This window comes from Leucoraja erinacea, chromosome 12, assembly GCF_028641065.1.
Source record: "Leucoraja erinacea ecotype New England chromosome 12, Leri_hhj_1, whole genome shotgun sequence".
Classification (NCBI taxonomy): Eukaryota; Metazoa; Chordata; class Chondrichthyes; order Rajiformes; family Rajidae; genus Leucoraja; species Leucoraja erinaceus.
In genome coordinates this window covers 9,157,051-9,176,763 of record NC_073388.1, presented here as the reverse complement: position 1 = coordinate 9,176,763, position 19,713 = coordinate 9,157,051, and the positions used below count along the sequence as shown (strand labels likewise).

Genomic DNA, 19,713 nt, shown 5'->3' with positions numbered 1-19,713 from the left:
ACCGAAGATCTCGGAGAAAAACCTTGCCGGTCACGGGGAGAAGGTACAAACTCCACATAGACAGCACCCGTAGTCGGGATCGAACCCGGGTCTCCGGCGCTCAAAGCGCTGTATGGCAGCAACTCTACCGCTGCGCCACCGTGCCGCCCTTACGTGATCTGAAATATTCATCCACTTGATAATGAGTCAGGCCTACCCAGAATAAGTGAATCATACAGGGTACAAGTCAGCAGCTCACCAGAATGGCTACATCAGTATCTTCTTCCCTGCTCTCACTTCTACTGAGAGGATAAGGGTGACAGCATTGTGACAGCTCCATCAGTTTTAAGTTCCCCTGTGTGTCATTCACCTTGCTGATACTTATCTATTTTCCCTTACTTTCCTCGGGTGCTGTCCTGGGATGCCTCATTAGTGCAAGGATGGCACAAGGACAGTGGCAGCTTTGGCACAAGGCCTCCTGCGATCCTCTTTGGGAATTTAGGTGAATCTTTGGTGGGATTATCCGCAGCCCAGTGCTTTTCAAAACATTGGGATACAAGGAAGAACATAGAACATAGGTGAGGACAACGCAGGAACAGCCCCTTGGGCCCCACAATGTGCAGGAGGGAACTGCAGGTGCTGGTTTAAACCAAAGTCAGACACAAAATGCTGGAGTAACTCAGCATCTCTGGAGACTGAGATTGAGGGGAGTGGGAGACTAGAGAGCTGTGGAAGGGTAAGGTGTGAAAATGATATCAAAGCAGACGATGATGAGGAAATGTAGAATGGTTCATTGTTAGCTGAAGTGAATGTGAAAAGGAGGCATATAATCAGTAAAATTAATCAGGACATGAAACTAGCCGGAGAACAAGGGTGGGGGAGGGGCGGAGAGAGGGGGAAAGGAAGAGTTACTTGAAGTTAGAGAAATCAATACTCATACCACTGGGGTGTAAGCAAAATAGCAAGCAAAATAGTGCTGAAGTACTGTTCAAGAAAGAACAGCAGATGCTGGAAGATCGAAGGTACACAAAAATGCTGGAGAAATTCAGCGGGTGCAGCAGCATCTATGGAGCAAAGAAATAGGCGACGTTTCGGGCCGAAACCCTTCTTCAGACTGATGGGGGGGTGGGGGGGAGAAGGAAGGAAAAAGGGAGGAGGAGGAGCCCGAGAGCGGGGGTTGGGAGGAGACAGCTCGAGGGTTAAGGAAGGGGAGGAGACAGCAAGGGCTAGCAAACTTGGAAGAATTCAACGTTCATGCCATCCGGACGCAAGCAACCCAGGCGGAATATGAGGTGCTGTTCCTCCAATTTCCGGTGTTGCTCACTCTGACAATGGAGGAGACCCAGGACAGAGAGGTCGGATTGGGAATGGGAGGGGAGTTGAAGTGCTGAGCCACCGGGTGTTCAGGTAGGTTATTGCGGACTGAGCGGAGGTGTTCGGCGAAACGATCGCCCAACCTCCGCTTAGTCTCCCCGATGTAAATCAGCTGACATCTAGAGCAGCGGATGCAGTAGATGAGGTTTGAGGAGATACAGGTGAACCTTTGTCGCACCTGGAACGACTTACCTGAACTCCCGGTGGCTCAGCACTTGAACTCCCCCTCCCATTCCCAATATGACCTCTCTGTCCGACCTAGTGCTGTTCCTCCTATTTGCACTAGGCCTCACTCTAACAATGGAGGAGGCCCAGGACAGAAAGGTCAGTGTGGGAATGGGAGGAGGAGTTAAAGTGTTTAGCAACCGGGGATCAGGGAGGTCTCGGCGGACTGAGCAGAGGTGTTCAGCGAAATAATCGTCGAGCCTGTGCTTGGTCTCGCCGATGTAGAGGAGTCCACAATTGGAACAGCGGATACAGTAGATATGACTGGAGGAGGATCAGAGAGTCCTCTGTTAGGCAGCTGCTCAAAATGAACCTTGACACGGACTCTTGCTTACTTTTACAGATCTTCTTGGCAAATGCACACACGTTGGACTCACTTGAATAGATTGAACAATATCAGAATAGCTGACTGCCTGGATCAAGTTTTCACACAGAGAGTGGTGAATCTCTGAAACTCTCTGCCGCAGAGTGTAGTCGAGGCCAGTTCATTGGCTATATTTAAGAGGGAGTTAGATGTGGCCCTTGTGGCTAAGGGGATCAGAGGGTATGGAGAGAAGGCAGGTACGGGATACTGAGTTGGATGATCAGCCATGATCATATTGAATGGCGGTGCAGGCTCAAAGGGCCAAATGGCCTACTCCTGCACCTAATTTCTATGTTTCTATGTAAGTTGTCCCAAAACACTCTGAAGTGGCTGTGTTCAATACTGCTTAGCCGGCTAACCTAAATGATCATTGGCTTTGGTCTAACAAAGAAACAAATGGGAAAATAACACTAAAATAAAGCAAGTTCACAAGTTATAGGAGTAGAATTAGGCCATTCGGGCCATGAGTCCACTCCGCCATTCAGTCATGGCTGGTCTCTGCCTCCTAATCCCATTTTCCTGCCACCTCCCCCTAACCCTCCACTCACGTTCTTCTGCACAGAGAGCAGTGAGTGGCTGGAATGCACTACCAGGTGTAGTGGTTAAAATAGATACAATGGTGACATTCACGAGATTTTTGGATAAGCAATAGGCTATGCAGGGAATGGAGGCATCATCATCATCATCATCCTATATTGTCATCTTGCAAAGCAAAATTTGTACAGTGCAAAATGAGAAGACGTTTCCCAGGGAATACCGACCAGAGCATCGCACATAAACCTTAAACATTTCACCCATAAAAAGTGTTTTTTTTTAAATGGATGATGTGCAGGCTTTTAAGAAATGGTCTTGGCATTATGTTCGGCATAGACTTGTATTCGTATTGTATTCAAATTTATTGTCATTGTCTCAATTTGAGACAACGAAATGAATTTTCCTTACAGGCAGTATCATTTAAAAAAATCACAAAGAAATAATAAAAATAAATAATAAATAAATAATAAAACATATTAAAAATAAAATTGAAATTGAATTAAAATTTTTAAAAAAGCACAAACACAGAAAGTCCACAACACAACATAACATATATGGCACCAAGGTGAGGAAGGCACCATAATCCAGCCAGCCTCCCCTCCATGTTCATCCGTGGTCGGGGCCTTCCGATCACCCGCAGTCGCCGCCCCGGGTGGCCCGATGTTCAGGCCCTCACGCCGGGCTGGTGGGACGCCGACGCCGAACCCCGACGGTGAGCATCCTCCTCCTCAGCGTCCCGGACCTCCTGATCAGCCGCCTCCCGCTGCCGGAGTCTGCAGCTCCTGAGTCCGCAGGCCGAGCCGGACAGAGTCACAGGACCCCGCGTTGTAGTCAGCGCCGCCCGCGTTGGGAGCTCCGCAAACCGCAGCTCCAGGATGTCGGCAGCAGGTCCAGCACTCCGGCTCCCAGATGGCGACCCCCGGTAAGGCATTGCCAGCCCCGCGATGTTCCAGCGCTGTCCATCAGCGCCGCTGCTGGAGCTCTGGTCGATCCTGGCAGGAAAGGCCGCGCCAATCCAGGCAGGTAGGCCGCTGTGGGGGGAGGGGGGGGGGGCGAGGACGCGACTCGAATAATAGTCGCGTCCTCACCAGGAAGCGGCCGAAGGACGGTATCCCCCGCACCGTGCCCTCTTCCCCCACATAAAGACACCAAAAAAACACAAAAAAACACACTTATACATAACTAAAATAAACAAAAAAACAAAAAGATACCGGGCTGTAGGTGGAGGCTGCTGGCACCAGCGCCACCGGAAGTACAATACAAGACATTGTGGGCCGAAGGGCCTGTTACTAGGCTGTACTGTTCTTTGTTCTGATATTTAATCCTTTGTTCCATGGCAGAGAACTTTCTCTAACGAGGTAACTTTGTATGGTGCCAACATACGTTATTGATCTGATTGTTTTTCTTTAAAACCTTTGTGTTATTTAACTCAGGTACGACAGCGATGGCCACCTGACAAATGTGACGTTTCCAACGGGACAGGTCAGTACTTTCTACAGCGAGGTGGACAAATCCGTACAAGTGGAGGCAAATCTATCAAACAAAGAGAACTTCGCTGTTACAACCAACTTCTCAGCTACCAATGCAGCTTATATACTCAGGCAAGGTATACACAGACCATTTTCGTTGCCTCCTAAATTCTATCTGCAAATGCATTATATTTGTTTTTTTGTTTGTGTTAACTTGGTATTTGCTTGCGAACTTGTATCATATCATAGAATGATACAGTGTGGAAACAGGCTCTTCGGCCCGACTTGCCAACACTAGCCAACTTGTCCCATCTACACTAGTCCACCTGCCCGGGTTCTCCTCCAAACCTGTCCTTTCCATGCACGTGCCTAACTTGTTTCTTAAACATTGCGATAGTTCCTGCCTCAACTACCTCCTCCGGCAGCTCATTCCATACACCCACCACCCTTTGTGTGAAAATGTTACCCCTCAGATTCCTTTTAAATCTTTTCCCCTCACCTTAAACCCATGTCCTCTGGCCCTCGATTCCCCTACTCTGGGCAAGAGACTCTGTGCATCTAACCCGATCTATTCCCCTCATGATCTTATACTGTGTATCTGTCCATTGTGTACGGCACCAGTGTAATTATGGATAGTTTTTCCGCTGACTAGTTAGCACGCAACAGAAGCTTTTCACTGTACCTCGGCACACGTGACAGTAAACTAACTTAAAACTAAAACAAAAAACCATGAATTAAAACTTAACTACATTTGGTGAGCCAAAAACTGGGATTTCAAGTGGTTGCACACTTTGATCTGAACTTTGAGATCAACTCAAAACAATTCTTAGAATGTAGAAACAAAGAATTGCAGATGCTGGTTTAATACACAAAAGGACACCAAGTGCTGGAGTAATACTGCAGATCATGCAACGTCTCTGGAGAGCATGGATTCCCCCCACAGATGTTGAAGGAAGGAACAGCAGATGGACACAAAATGCTGGAATAACTCAGCAGGACAGGCAGCATCTCTGGATAGAAGGAATGGAATGAAGAAGGGTCTCGACCTGAAACATCACCCATTCCTTCTATCCAGAGATGCTTCCTGTCCCACTGAGTTACTCCAGCATTTTGAGTCTATCTCCTCTCCACAGATGTTGCCTGAACAGCCGAGCGCCTCCACTTTGTGTTTTGCTCAAGAGGTAGATCCTTACTGAAGTCCTCCAGCTTCATTAATGTTGTGTTTTTTAACTAATGTACCTCGTCATTCTTTTCTTGAGTTTGCAAATTTATAATGCTTGTGTAGGATTTTAAAGTAACTTCCCATTTGCAAATTCATCTCATTTCGCCATTGAACCCCCGTGCACACATGTCAGCACATGAAACTATTTCTAATTGAAGTGTGAGGACATTTCAGAGTCTGACTGTTCACTGTAAGGAACAGAAAGAACTTTCTTGAAAGGACACCATGTGCTGGAGTAACTTTGCAGTTTCGGCGACATCTGTGGAGAATGTGGATAGGTGACGTTCTGGGTCGGGACCCTTCTCAGACTTCTGTAATAATAATAATAATAAATGTTATTTATGGGCGCCTTTCAAGAGTCTCAAGGACACCTAAGTCTCAGAGAGTCTGTAGAGGGCACCAGACCCAAAACATGACCTATCCATTCTCTCCACCAATGCTGCCTGACCTGGCAAGTTAAGGGCCTGTCCCACTTGCATGCGATTGCGTGCGTTTGGCATGACCAAACGGAAGCGGAGTTCATGTGAAGTTCGCACTAAGTACGCGCTAAGTTCGAGCGTGATGTCATTTGCGTCATGCTTACCAATCAGCTGGGCAGGAAGCGGGCCGACTGAATTTGGGTGTCGCACGGCGTCTGGCAGTGACTTCATCAGGCAACGCCACACCAGGTGGTGACGTCATCAGGCAACGCCACGCCAGGCGGTGACGTCATCGCGCAACACCACGCGCTAGGCGTACGCCGTCAAGACGCTGCGTACGACGTCAAGACGCTGCGTACGACCGTAATGTGCCTGCGTGCCGACAGGCACGCAAAGATTTCGGCCACTGCCAGAATTTCGGAGCCCCGCGCGATGTCGGGACCAGCTCCGCACAACTCCGCACTTCTAAGTGGGACCGACCCCGCGCGGCCATATGGCGCCCGTACCCCTCAAGCGACCACGAGGTCGCGTAATTTGCGAGCCAAGGTCACGTAAGTGGGACAGGCCCTTTACTCCAGCACTTTGTGTTTTGCTATCGATGCTGTGGTGTGACTTGATATTCACCATTTATATTGATAGGATGAAACTTTGTCTTTCCCTAATGAAATGAAGAGTAATTGATCTCTTTATCTTCCCCCGTAAATATTTCATAATTCTAACAACCAGAAATTAACCAGTTAAGGGCATGTCCCATTTAGGCTAGTTTTTGGACGACTGCTGGCGAATGTCATAGTCGTAGCAGGTCACAGAAAATCCAGCGACTGGACACCCCTTCAACATAAAAGGTGAAATAGAATCATTACCTTAACAACAAAAAGAGCCAAAGTCAGCAACGGCGACAACCTACGTCACCTGGCGACAACCACAACAGCACCTACGTCAGGAGAAGTCAAGCTACGCTCATTGGCGTCAAACCCACTGTCACCGACTGTCTCAGAAAATGTTTCAACATGTTGAAAATCCAGCGGCAACCAGAAAGACACAACGACTCTTTGGGCGACTGAGGAGACGACTCACGAGCATACAGGCGACACCCCGGCGACCATGTGGCGACAGCCTAGTCCCCTAAATAATCGACTAAGTGGGACAGGCCCTTTAAGTTTAATGTTTCAATTCTTGTCTCATTGTCAACAACTTTTCTAAAGTCTCTGGAGAAAAGGAATAGGTGACGTTTCGGGTCAAGACCCTTCTTCACAACTGAAACGTCACCTATTCCTTTTCTCCAGCAGTGCTGTCTCACCCGCAGTTACTCCAGCTTTTTGTGTCTTTTTTCGGTTTAAACCAGCATCTGCAATTCCCTCCTCTACAAACTTTTCGAAGGTAACCATCATCTTCCATTGTTGAGGGCGCTTGACGTTTTCATAGAAACATAGAAACATAGAAAATAGGTGCAGGAGTAGGCCATTCGGCCCTTGAAGCCTGCACTGCCATTCAATATGATCATCCAACTCAGTATCCCATCCCTGCCTTCTCTCCATACCCCCTGATCCCTATAGCCACAAGGGCCACATCTAACTCCCTCTTAAATATAGCCAATGAACTGGCCTCAACTACCTTCTGTGGCAGAGAATCCCACAGATTCACCACTCTCTGTGTAAAAAATGATTTGCTCATCTCAGTCCTAAAAGATTTCCCCTTTATCCTTAAACTGTGACCCCTAGTTCTGGACTTCTCCAACATCGGGAATAATCTTCCTGCATCTAGCCTGTCCAACCCCTTAAGAATTTTATAATTCTCTCAAGGGAGAGTTAGATTTAGCTCTTAGGTCTAAAGGAATCAAGGGATATGGGGAAAAAGCAGGAACGGGGTGCTGATTTTAGATGATCAGCCATGATCACATTGAATGGCAGTGCTGGCTCGAAGGGCCGAATGGCCTACTCTATGATTCACCTGCACCCATTCATCCTTTGTTTTTCTATGTTTCTATGCTCATCTTTCCCTATCTCAATACTCTCAATGGATGGATAGCGTGTCGTAAATAAAATGGAACTCTGTCATTCCTATCAATCGTCAAGCCTATTCTACCTCCAGAGAGCGGATTATTCTGCAGAACCATCTGTTAATCAATCAATTTACTGACAATCAGTCAATTTAAAATGTGCATTTAAATTGTCCCAGGTTAAGGCAAGCGGTGTGCCAAATTAGAAAGGGCTGGAGTGGAACTACTGGAAACATTGTTGAGGTTTTAAAAGTATTTTTCTCGTTGGTTCATTTGGCAGCAGACTGAGACCAGGGTTCTGTAAAATTTAATTAAGATTTTTGCAAAATTTTCCGACATGATTCGCTTTGCTCGTCCAAATGTTCTCTAAGAGTTATAGAGTCACTAAACTAAGTGGGACCCGTTGGGTCCCAGTCACGTGGGGGGCGTAGTCCCCCCACCCCACCCCACCCCACCCCACCCCCCACGCAACCCATTCCCCAACGCAATATTCCACCACTCACCTGTTCCCTAAACGCAACCTGTTCCCCCAAAGCAACGTTCCACCACTCTGGGGAGGGGGTGTTGTGGTGTGGGGGAGGGGGTGTTGTGGTGTGGGGGAGGGTGGGTTGGGGAACGGGGGTTTGGGGGAGGGGTGTGGTGGACGGGGGGTGTGGGGGGAAAGTGTATGTGGGGGAGGGGGCTGTGGGGGAGGGGGGATGTGGGGGAGGGGGGGACCTTCAAAACCTTCATAACTTTTGTACTATTTCACCGGTCGGAACGAAAAAACTTATTTGACTTGCAGCAGAGGAGAATGGCGAGTAAGGTGGCGAAAAATTGTAGCTCTACGGGGGGTCGTTTTTGCGCAAATTTAATTACAATGCACACAGGAAGTGGTCAAGATGCCGTGTGGAATGTGGCCCTTCGCCCCAACTTGCCCGCACCGGCCAACATGTCCCATCTACACTAGTCCCGCATTTGGACCATATCCTTCTAAACCTGTCCTATCCATGTACCTGCCTAAGCGTTTCTTAAACGTTGCGATAGTACCTGCCTCTACCACCTCGTTCCATACACCGACCACCCTTTGCATAAAAAAGCTACCCCTCAGGCTCTTATTAAATCCTTCCTCCCTCACCTAAAACCTTTGGTTTTTCCTTCTTCCGTCAGGTTGCCATGTCATTGCCATCTTAGGTGCACGTTCTGGTGACATTCTGAGTGCATGCCCTGCAAATTTCATCCTGCGCCCCTCTATGTCTCTGGCTGAGAGTCTTTGTTGCAGTTTACCGGTAGATCGCCTCGTTTGTGGTGTGGTCTCTGTAGCTAGTCTTCAGGAAGACTACAGGGTCTACATTTTACTATTTTTCATAAACTGATGTCTCAAATGATATGCTCTGTGGTGAATGCAAGGTTTGTAGAGGGTTTAATGTACCTTCAATATTTTTCAATTGAATTCCTCTTGAAGTATCCCCAGGTGATGTGAAGTTTCTTTTTGATCTTGCTAACCTGGGTCTGAACTAATGGCTGATGGCTTTATAGACATCCCCCACCTTGACTCTCAACTTCCATAAATAAGTGGTCTGCATATTTTTCTTAGTTTTTAGTTCAGTTCAGAGTTACAGCACGGAAACAGGCCCTTCGGCCCACTGAGTCCGCACCGACCAGCGATCCCTGCACACGAACAATATCCTACACACACTAGGGACAATTTACATTTTTACCAAGCAAATTAACCTACAAACCTGTACCTCTTTGGAGTGTGGGATGAAACCGAAGATCTCGGAGAAAACCCACACTGGTCACGGGCTGAAGGGGCAAACTCCTCACAGACAGAACCCATAGTCAGGATCGAACCCGGGTCTCTGGCACTGTGAGGCAGCAACTCTACCACTGTGTCACTGTGCCACCCTAATAATTTTACTAACAATATGTTGGACTTGCTATTTATCTGTGTTGAAGTATCATTTTACCAAAATATTTGCCCATTCTGCAAGTCATCCTTTCTTTTGTTGGAATCCTCCTCAGGATTGACTACACCAACCCATAGCCCAAATTGGCATAATTTTGCATTGATCAGTGAAAACTATGGACATTTGTTAAATCAAAATATGCCTAAGCATCTTGTAATTTGTTGTAGACTGCATAATATTGACAATCCCCTGCCAATGGTATCATCCACAAGGGTAAAAATAATGATTATAATTTCTAAAGGTAAATCATTAATGCAAATTTAGTTTAGTTTAGACTAAACAGTTTCTTCCCAGCTGTTATCCGGCAACTGTACCATCCTATCTACAACTGGAGAGCAGTCCTGAGCTACTATCTACCTCATTGGAGACCCTCGGACAATCTTCAATCAGACTTTACTGGACTTTATCTTGGCCTAATGTTATTCCCTTTATCCTGTATCTGTACACTATGAGCGGCTCCATTGTAATGCAGAACTGCAGATGCTGGTTTACACCGAAGATAGACACAAAATGCTGGGATAACTCAACGGGACAAGCAGCATCTCTAGAGAGAAGGAAAAGGTGACGTTTTGGGTCGAGACCCTTCTTCAGACAGAGGAAGGGTCTCGACCCAAAACATCGCCTATTCCTTCATTCCTTAGATGCTGCCTCACCCGCTGAGTTTCTCCAGCATTTTTGTCTACCTTCGATTTTTACGGCATCTGCAGTTCTTTCTTAAACAAGGGTCAGTCTCAGCTCAGTCTGAAGAATTTTAATTTAATTTAATTTAATTTTTTTATTTAATTTTTTTAAAAATTCAATTTAATTGTCATTTGGACCCCTTGAGGTCCAAACAAAATGCCGTTTCTGCAGCCATACATTACAAACAAATAGACCCAAGACACAACATAATTTACATTTTACATAAACATCCATCACATCGCTGTGATGGAAGGCCAAAAAAACGTATCTCTCCACTGCACTCTCCCCCCCGAAATATCGCCCATTCCTTCTATCCAGAGATGCTGCCTGTCCCGCTGAGTTACTCCAGTATTTTGTGTCTATCTATTAAAGCAATGAAATGTAATTACTAATCATGCCAGGGATTTTCTGTTCCAGAGCACATTCAAAACACCTACTGGGTTGGCCCCGATGGCTCTTTACGAGTGACCTTTGCCAGTGGAATGGAGTTGTCTCTACAGACCGAACCTCACCTGTTGGCCGGAGCAGCAAACCCTACAATGGGAAAATGTAACATCTCATTGCCCACTGAACACAATCCTAACATAGTGGAGTGGAGGCAGAGGAAGGAGCAGACAAAGGGGACTCTCGCCGTCTTTGGGAGGAGGTTCAGGGTGAGTATGTTTCTTAAATGCATTACGTTTAGAAGGGAATTTTAGACGAACGGGATTGATGCTCTGATAATCCTTGGTGCCATTTATGTTATGTTGTGTCGTGGACTTTCTGTGTTTGTGCTTTTTTTTAATTCAATTTCAATTTTATTTTTAATATGTTTTATTATTTATATTTATTTTTTGGTGATTTTTTTTTTTTTTTTTTTTTTTATGATACTGCCTGTAAGGGGAAATTCATTTCGTTGTCTCAAATTGAGACAATGACAATAAATTTGAATACAAAATACAAAACACAAAAATAATTGGAAGTTGATTTTGTAATAAAACCAGATGACGTAGGTTCAAGGTGGAAGGGAACAAGATTTAATAGGAATCTGAGGGGTAACTTTTCCACACAAAGGGTGGTGAGTGTATGGAACATGCTGCCAGAGCAGGTAGTTGAGGCTGGGACTATCCCAATGTTTCCGCAACAGTTAGACGGGTAAATGGATAGGACATGTTTGGGGGGGGATATGGACCAAACGCAGGCAGGTGGGCCTAGTGTCGCTGGGACATGTTGGCCGGTGTGGGCAAGTTGGGCCGGAGGGCCTGTTTCACACTGTATCACTATGACTCCAAAACAAAAACTCAAGTCAGATCAATGGCTACTTTAGAGATATATCATGGAAACAGGCCTATCTGCCCACCAGGTCCACGCTGACCAGCGATCACCCTGCACACTAACACTATCTTACACACCACGGACAACTTACAATTTTACCAATGCCGATTAACCTACATACCTGTACATCTTTGGAGTGTGGAAGGAAACCAGAGATTCTGGAGAAAACCCACGTGGTCATAGGGAGAACGTACAAACTCCCACAGAGAGCACCAGCCAGGATCGAACCCGGGTCTTTGGCACTGAAAGGCAGCAACTTTACTGCAGAACCACTGTGCTACACCCCAATGGTCCCCAGTAAAACAATAAAAATCTTACTTGAGCCCGAAAACGCAATATACATAGATAAAATATAATCATTTGAAAATTGATTAAAATGAATAAGAGTTCATTTCATTATTCTTATCAATGAATAAGAATAATAACACCAGGTAGTGCAAATCAAAGTACATCGTGCAACCAAAGACACTGTCTATCAAATCTATTGAGGTAATGGCAAATCACAGAATAGGACGTTCATTCAGGAACGTGGTCGAGTCACAAATTCACAAGTTTAATATATTAAATAAAGATTCAAAGAGGTTGCTAGGGGATATTGGATACACACACGTTCACAAGTTGTCGGAGTAGAATTAGGCCATTCGGCCCATCGTGTTTACCCCACCATTCAATCATGGCTGATCTCCGCCTCCGAATCCCATTTTCCTGCCTTCTCCACATAATCCTTGACACCCGTTCTAATCAAGAATTTGTCTACAGTGCCCTACATAATGTTTGGGACACACACACTCATCATTTATTTACTTGCCTCTGTACTCCACAATTTGAGATTTTTAATAGAAAAAAAATCACATGTGGTTAAAGTGTCCATTGTCAGATTTTATTAAAGGGTATTTTTACTGTTTATATCTGCCTTAAAAATATCCACTGACATGGCCTCCACCGCCCTCTGTGGCAATGAAGTTCACAGATTAACTACTCTCTGACTAAAAAAGTTCCTCCTCACCTCCGTTCTAAAAGAACGCCCTTTAATTCTGAGGCTAAGATCTCTGGTCCTTGCCTCTGTCACCAGTGGAAACATCCTTTCCACATCCACTCTAACTATGCTTGCAGTTTCAATGAGGTGGCCCCTCAACCTTCTGATCTCCAGCGAGTAGAGGCCCAGTGCCGTCAAATGCTCACTCATTCTCGTAAACCTCCTCTGGACCCTCTCCAGAGCCAGCACATCCTTTCTCAGCCATGGGGCCCAAATTTGCTCACAATACCACAAATGTGGCCTGACCAGCGCCTTATAGAGCCTCTGCATTACATCTCTGTTTTTGTATTCCAGTCCTCTTGATATAAATGCTGGCATTGAATTTGCCTCCCTTACTACAGATTCGACTTGCAAATTAACTTTTTGGGAGTCCTGCACCACCGCTCCCCAAGTCCCTTTGCACCTCCGATTTCTGGATTCTCTCTCCATTTAAAAAATAATCTGCTTAGAAACATAGAAAATAGGTGCAGGAGGAGGTCATTCGGCCCTTCAAGCCAGCACCGCCATTCATTGCGATCATGGCTGATCGTCCCCAGCATAGGTTGAATAAGTTAGGTCTTTATTCTCTGGAGCGCAGAAGGTTAAGGGGGGACTTGATAGAGGTCTTTAAAATGATGAGAGGGATAGACAGAGTTGATGTGGACAAGCTTTTCCCTTTGAGAATAGGGAAGATTCAAACAAGAGGACATGACTTCAGAATTAAGGGACAGAAGTTTAGAGGTAATATGAGGGGGAACTTCTTTACTCAGAGAGTGGTAGCAGTGTGGAATGAGCTTCCAGTGGAAGTGATGGAGGCAGGTTCATTGGTATCATTTAAAAATAAATTGGATAGTCATATGGATGAGAAGGGAATGGAGGGTTATGGTATGAGTGTAGGCAGGTGGGACTAAGGGGAAAAAAAATTGTTCGGCACGGACTTGTAGGGCCGAGATGGCCTGTTTCCATGCTGTAATTGTTATATGGTTATATCAAGAACCCGTGCCTGCCTTCTCCCCATATCCCTTGACTCCACTAGCCCCTAGAGCTCTATCTAACTCCCTCTTAAATCCATCCAGTGGCTTGGCCTCCACAAATTCACAACCCTCTGGGTGAAATAGTTTTTTTTTCTCACCTCAGTCTTAAATGACCTCCCCTTTATTCTAAGATTCTTTATTCTTGTTACCAAGATGCATGACTCCGCACTTTGCTATACTGAATTTCATCTGCCCACTCTCCCAACCTGTCCAAGTCCTTCTGCAGAGTCCTTGCTTCCTCTACGCTGCCTGCCCCTCCACCTATCTTAGCATCATCTGCAAACTAGTCATAGAGTCCTACAGCATGGAAACAGAAACGGATATGTTGAAACAAGGAGCTACAGATGTTGGTGTACTAAATGAAGACAGCAAGTGCTGGAGTAACTCAGTGCGTCAAGCAGCATATCTGGACCACATGTATAGCTGACATTTCAGGTCGGGACCCTTCTTCAGACTGATCAGATTTCAAAATGGATATGATTATGCTCAATACCTGTCAAGTATGTTTGGTGGTACACAAAAATGCTGGAGAAACTCAGCGGGTGCAGCAGCATCTATGGAGCGAAGGAAATAGGCAACGTTTCGGGCCGAAACCCTTCTTCAAACTATTCAGGATTAGTCTGAAGAAGGGTTTCGGCCCAAAACGTTGCCTATTTCCTTCGCTCCATAGATGCTGCTGCACCCGCTGAGTTTCTCCAGCATTTTTGTGTACCTTCGATTTTCCAGCATCTGCAGTTCCTTCTTAAACAAGTATGTTTGGTGATCTGAGATTGATTTTCTAAACATAATTATATTCACCTCACAACAGTTGCTGGGGAAATTGTCCAGTTTTTATTGAGATAAGTTTTTATAGTTTCTGCTCCTTCCATTCTTCAAAGAGACTGAGTAAATTGGTTTATTTTGCTGAACAATAGACTACTTGCTGTGAGTTTTAAGCCCGACTACATTTAAAATGTTTTGGTTATCAAGGTCTTTTCAATAAATATGTAAACAGCTTATTCTAATATTCTGCAAATAATCCATCAAGATTTCAATATACAATGGATTCGATTTTTTTTTAAATCAAACTGACCAAAGTAATTTATCCTTTCAAAATTCACACATCTCCCTATTTTAATATAAACCAATAATTGCAATAAATGAAGATTAAATGTGTGAACAAATTGAATACAATATAAATATTTTTTCCACGTAAATAAATGGGTGCTTTAAATAATTCAATTGCTTGATACTTTGATTTCAGCGCTGAGAGATTGAAAGGCTTTCTTTTTTTTTCTCTCTCGGAGAAAAAATATTACTGCAGGAGACCACTCCCAAACTTCCTCCAGTTATTTCCACAGAATAACCTTGCACCCTAATGTCATTCCTGTGTCAGTGGCTTATGTGCAGAAGTCAATCCCCACACATTCCTCCTTTTGGGGGATTTGGACCTCATTAGGATCTGAAGAAGGGTTCCCACCCAAAATGTCACCCATCCTTTTTCTCCAGAGATGCTGACTGACCCCCCGAGTTACTCCAACTTTTTGTGTCTATGTTCGGTGTACACCAGCATCTGCACTGCGTTCCTGCACTCATTATTAGTTTAGTTTAGAGATATAGCGTGGAAACAGGCCTTTCAGTCCACAGTGACGGTGCCAACCAGTGATCCCCATGCGCTAGCACTATCCTGCACGCTAGGGACAGTTTATAATTTTACCAAAGCCAATTAACCTACGAACCTGTACACCTTTGGAGTGTGAGACGAAGCCAGAACTCCCGCAGAAAACTTACACTGTCACAGGAAAAACGTACAAGCTCCGTACAGCCAGCACCCTTAGTCAGGATCGAACCCGGGTCCCTGGTGCAGTAAGCCCCTGTGCCACCTTTAAGAGTATCTTGAGATTTACCATTGTCGATACTCCCATCATTAAGTTGACTGAAATTCTCTCCGGTAAGTATTTTCCTTATCTTGAATCATTCTGAATCCTGGGTCTACAATGCCACCCAAACCTCCTGACTTATCCCCAGACCATGTCTGGGAATTGTGCTCAAGGCCGGTCTCGGGATCAGCGTGATGGTCTGGGCTGCGTCCACATCTCTGTGCACTTTCTTGCAGTCTTGAATGGAGCTGTTCCCAAACCATTCAATGATGCATCACATTGAATGGCGGTGCTGGCTCGAAGGGCCGAATGGCCTATTCCTGCACCTGTGGTCTATTGTCTATTGCATCCTGTAAAATGCCTTCTATGATGCATCGCATGAAGCTAATTAAATGATCCATTGGATGTAGCTGCTCTCAAACCATGATATATGATTAAAACTATATTTTAAAACATATGAAGGTAGATAAAGCTCCTGGGGCCTGATCTGGTGTATCCAAGTACATGGTGGGAAGCTGGAGAAGAAATCCATTAAGCATCATCATTAGCCAAGGGGGAGATCCATAGAGGAGACACAGTATTGCTACCTCATTGAAAATAGCAATAATTAATGGAGATAGATGTAGGTGCAGACATCAATAAATGTTGGTATGCACCTCGGGCTTTTACAATGGATTGATAAGACGATAGCAGAGAGTCTGTGTGGAGTTCTTCGATCTTTCTTAAATTAAATGGTATCATGCAGTAACCGATGAAACAACTTCAACTTCATGGGGAAAGAAGATCAAAGATCAAACAAATTTGTGCAGGAAAGAACTGCAGATGCTGGAGAATGGTAATGATTGACGTTTCGGGTCGAGACCCTGAGTCTGACTGAGAGACTTAGTCTAAAGAAGAGTCTCGACCCGAAACTTCACCCATTACTTCTCTCCAGAGATACTGCCTGTCACACTGAGTTACTCCAGCATTTTTTGGCTGGCCAACAAAATTGTGTTTGACAGTCTTAATGGAGTTGTGGAAGAAATGCCCAATTGGAAAGGCAAAATGGATGTCTCAGAAATGTTTGGAAGAAAATATTGAAATAAATATTAGTAGTGGAAAAAAAGCAAAGGTAAAAAATTGAACATTAAATTAAAAATTGAACATTAAATTAAAAATTAATGCATGCTGTTCAAATTCTGCATTTGCGCCAGAACTCATCGATGAAGATTATAAAAAGAAATGTTAAACTTAATCAATCAAATAATTTATCAAGATTTGTGCTGCTTATGCATATTCCAGTGGAACAATAGGTTTAATTTATCAAAATAAAATCAATTGCCTAAATATCACAGATCTTGAGAAATTCTTCAGTCAGGAATTATATACATTGAAATTCAATTGATTCATTAGAATATCTTGCCTTGGGCAAAATAGTTTTATGTTCTAACAGTGGCTACATTTCAAAAGTTCCTCATTAGTTAAGTGTTTTGGGACTGCCCAATAGATAATATTTCAATGCAAGTCTAATGCCCCTGTCCCACTTAGAAAGCCTGAACGGAAACCTCTGGAGACTTTGCGTCCCACCTAAGGTTTCCATGCGGTTCCCGGAGGTTTTTGTCAGTCTCCCTACCTGCTTCCACTACCTGCAACCTCCGGCAACCACCTGCAACCTCCGGGAACCGCACGGAAACCTTGGGTGGGGCGCAAAGTCTCTAGAGGTTTCTGTTCAGGTTTCCGTTCAGGTTTCCTAAGTGGGACAGGGGCATTACTTTTAAATGCTTTGAACACTGGTTCTATTCAAAATCCTATTCAAAGTGAAATTGTAAACATATTCTGCTGGCGTTTTCCTAAGAATAAAGAGATGGCCCATTTAGGACTGAGATGAGGAAAAACTTTTTCAGCCACAGCATGTGTGGGATCTGTGGAATTCTCTGCAACAGAAGGCAGTGGAGGCCAATTCACTGGATGGATTCAAGAGAGAGATAGATATAGATCTTAGAGCTAACAGAATCAAGACATATGGGGAGAAAGCAGGAATAGGGCACTTATTCTGGATGATCAGCCATGATCATATTAAATGGCGGTGCTGGCTCAAAGAGCCGAATGGCCTAGCCTGCACCTATTTTCTAGTTTTCTATGGTTCTTTTTTCTTTTTATCAAAGCTGGCCAATTCACCCTCCCGACATAGTCAATAGGAAGTAAGCTTTCAAAAGGCAGTGCTGTCCTAGCGTGTATCGCAAGAGTCTCCTGTCACTGCCTCAGCCCTGTGCATTTTTGCTGGCTGTGGTCTAGTATTTGCACTGAGTGCTGTTCTGTCAACAGCGTTTTTAATGATTATTAACATGGACTCTACTTAGGAGGTTTCCACATTCACTTGATGCAGAGGATTTAATGCAGAAATTGCCAACAAGATGCTGTCATAGACTTATACCAATTGGTCCAAAACGCCCATCTAAGTTAGTCCCATTGTCTCACATTTAATCCATATCTCTCTAAACCTTTCCTATCCAAGTACCTATCCTAGTATCTCTTAAATGCTGTTATAGAACCTGCCTCAGCTATCTCCTCTGGTAGCCATCCATATATCCACCAGCCTCTGTGTGAAAAAGTTGCCCCTGAGGCTCCTACTAAATCTTTTCCCTTAAACCTATGTCCTTGGGTTTTTGATTCCCCTACCCTGGGTAACAGTGTGTTGTGTGTGCTTTGCAATAGAGCCTTCTATATCCATAAATATCAGAAACTTTGAAACAATAATATCACCCCTCAACCTCCTGCACGCCAAGAAATAACTAGGGATAATTTGCAATCTTGCTGAAGCCAATTAACCTTCAAACGTGAAAGTCTTTGGATTGTAGGAGGAAAACGGAGCACCCGGAGAAAACAGGCGGGAAGAACGTACAAACGCCGTACAGACAGCACCCATAGTCAGGATTGAACCCGTGTCTCTGGCACTGTAAGGTAGCAACTGTAGCTGTGCCAATGGGCTGCAATGTAGCTCAAGCCCTCAAGACCTGGCAACATCCTAACTTGTCCAATCTCTCCCTATAGCTCAGGCCCATGAGTCCTGCAACATCCAGTAGGTAAATACACTTTACTTAGCTTAAGCTTTACAATTCAAAGGGATGTGTTAACCTTTCGCTGTTGACTGAGATCTGCAAGGTGTTCATGGAGAATCCTGTTGAAAATAAAATTAGATGTGAGGCTAATCAGTATTGCATCAGATATCACATGTAAGAGAGTCTTGGACAGGTACATGGATAGGACAGGTTTAGAAGAATATGGGCCAAACGCAGGCAGGTGGGACTAATATAGATGGGGCATGTTGGTCAGTGTGGGGCAAGTTGGGATGAAGGCCTGTTTCCATGCTGTAAGACTCTGTGACACCATATCACAAAGTACTTTGCATTATATTTTATCCTGACCATGTGCCGTTAATGACATCTGCTGATTCTTTCCCACCAGGCTCACAACAGAAACCTGCTGTCCATAGACTTTGACCGGGTCACCAGGATCGGAAAGATTTACGATGACCACCGCAAATTTACTCTCAAGATCCAGTATGACCGATCGGGGCGGCCGGTTCTGTGGACACCCAGTAACAACTTCAACGAGGTCAATGTCACCTACTCCCCAATGGGCCTGGTTACAGGCATGCAGAGAGGAACTTGGGTGGAAAGAATGGAATATGATCAGAGCGGCCGGATTATATCCCGGGTGCTGGCAGATGGAAAAATATGGAGCTACACTTACTCGGAAAAGGTAACACAAAAGCTGAGAAAGAGCCTCGACCCGAAATGTCACCTATTGCTTTTCTCCAGAGATGCTGCCTGACCCTCTGAGTTACTCCAGCATTTTAGTTTAGTTTGGATATACGGCGCAGAAACAGGCCCTTCAGCCCACCGGGTCCGCACTGACCAGCAATCCCCGCACACCAACATTATCCTAACTAACACACACTAGGGCCAATTTACACTTATACCAAGCCAAGTAACCTGCATACCTGTACGCCTTTGGAGCAGGGGAGGAAACCGAAGATCTCGGTGCAAACCCAGGCAGGTCATGGGGAGAACGTATAAACTCTGTCCAGTCAGCACCCGTAGTCAGGATTGAACCCGGGTCTCTGGTGCTGTAAGTAGCAATGTTACAAAATTTTGAGATTTAAAAAGTCAAGTCTGCAATTTATCCCATCAGATAAAGCATAAAAAGAAGTTTAATTTGACACCTAATTCACTTTCATATCTCAAGTATTTAAACATTTATGGCCATTTTCATACTCAGAAATTAGCATCTTGTT

At 44.8% G+C, this 19,713-nt stretch overlaps 1 protein-coding gene across 2 annotated transcripts in view; it reads left to right on the top strand.

Moving 5' to 3' along the window:
- The window catches only part of tenm1 (teneurin transmembrane protein 1), a 1,787,780-nt gene that overhangs the window by 1,735,711 nt on the left and 32,356 nt on the right, over window positions 1–19,713 (top strand). For both annotated transcript variants that reach the window (XM_055643570.1, XM_055643571.1), the window contains 3 exons: window positions 3,910–4,082; window positions 10,633–10,868; window positions 18,882–19,178. In XM_055643570.1, the coding sequence (XP_055499545.1) occupies window positions 3,910–4,082; window positions 10,633–10,868; window positions 18,882–19,178 (706 nt within the window). The remainder of the gene's footprint in view (window positions 1–3,909; window positions 4,083–10,632; window positions 10,869–18,881; window positions 19,179–19,713) is intronic.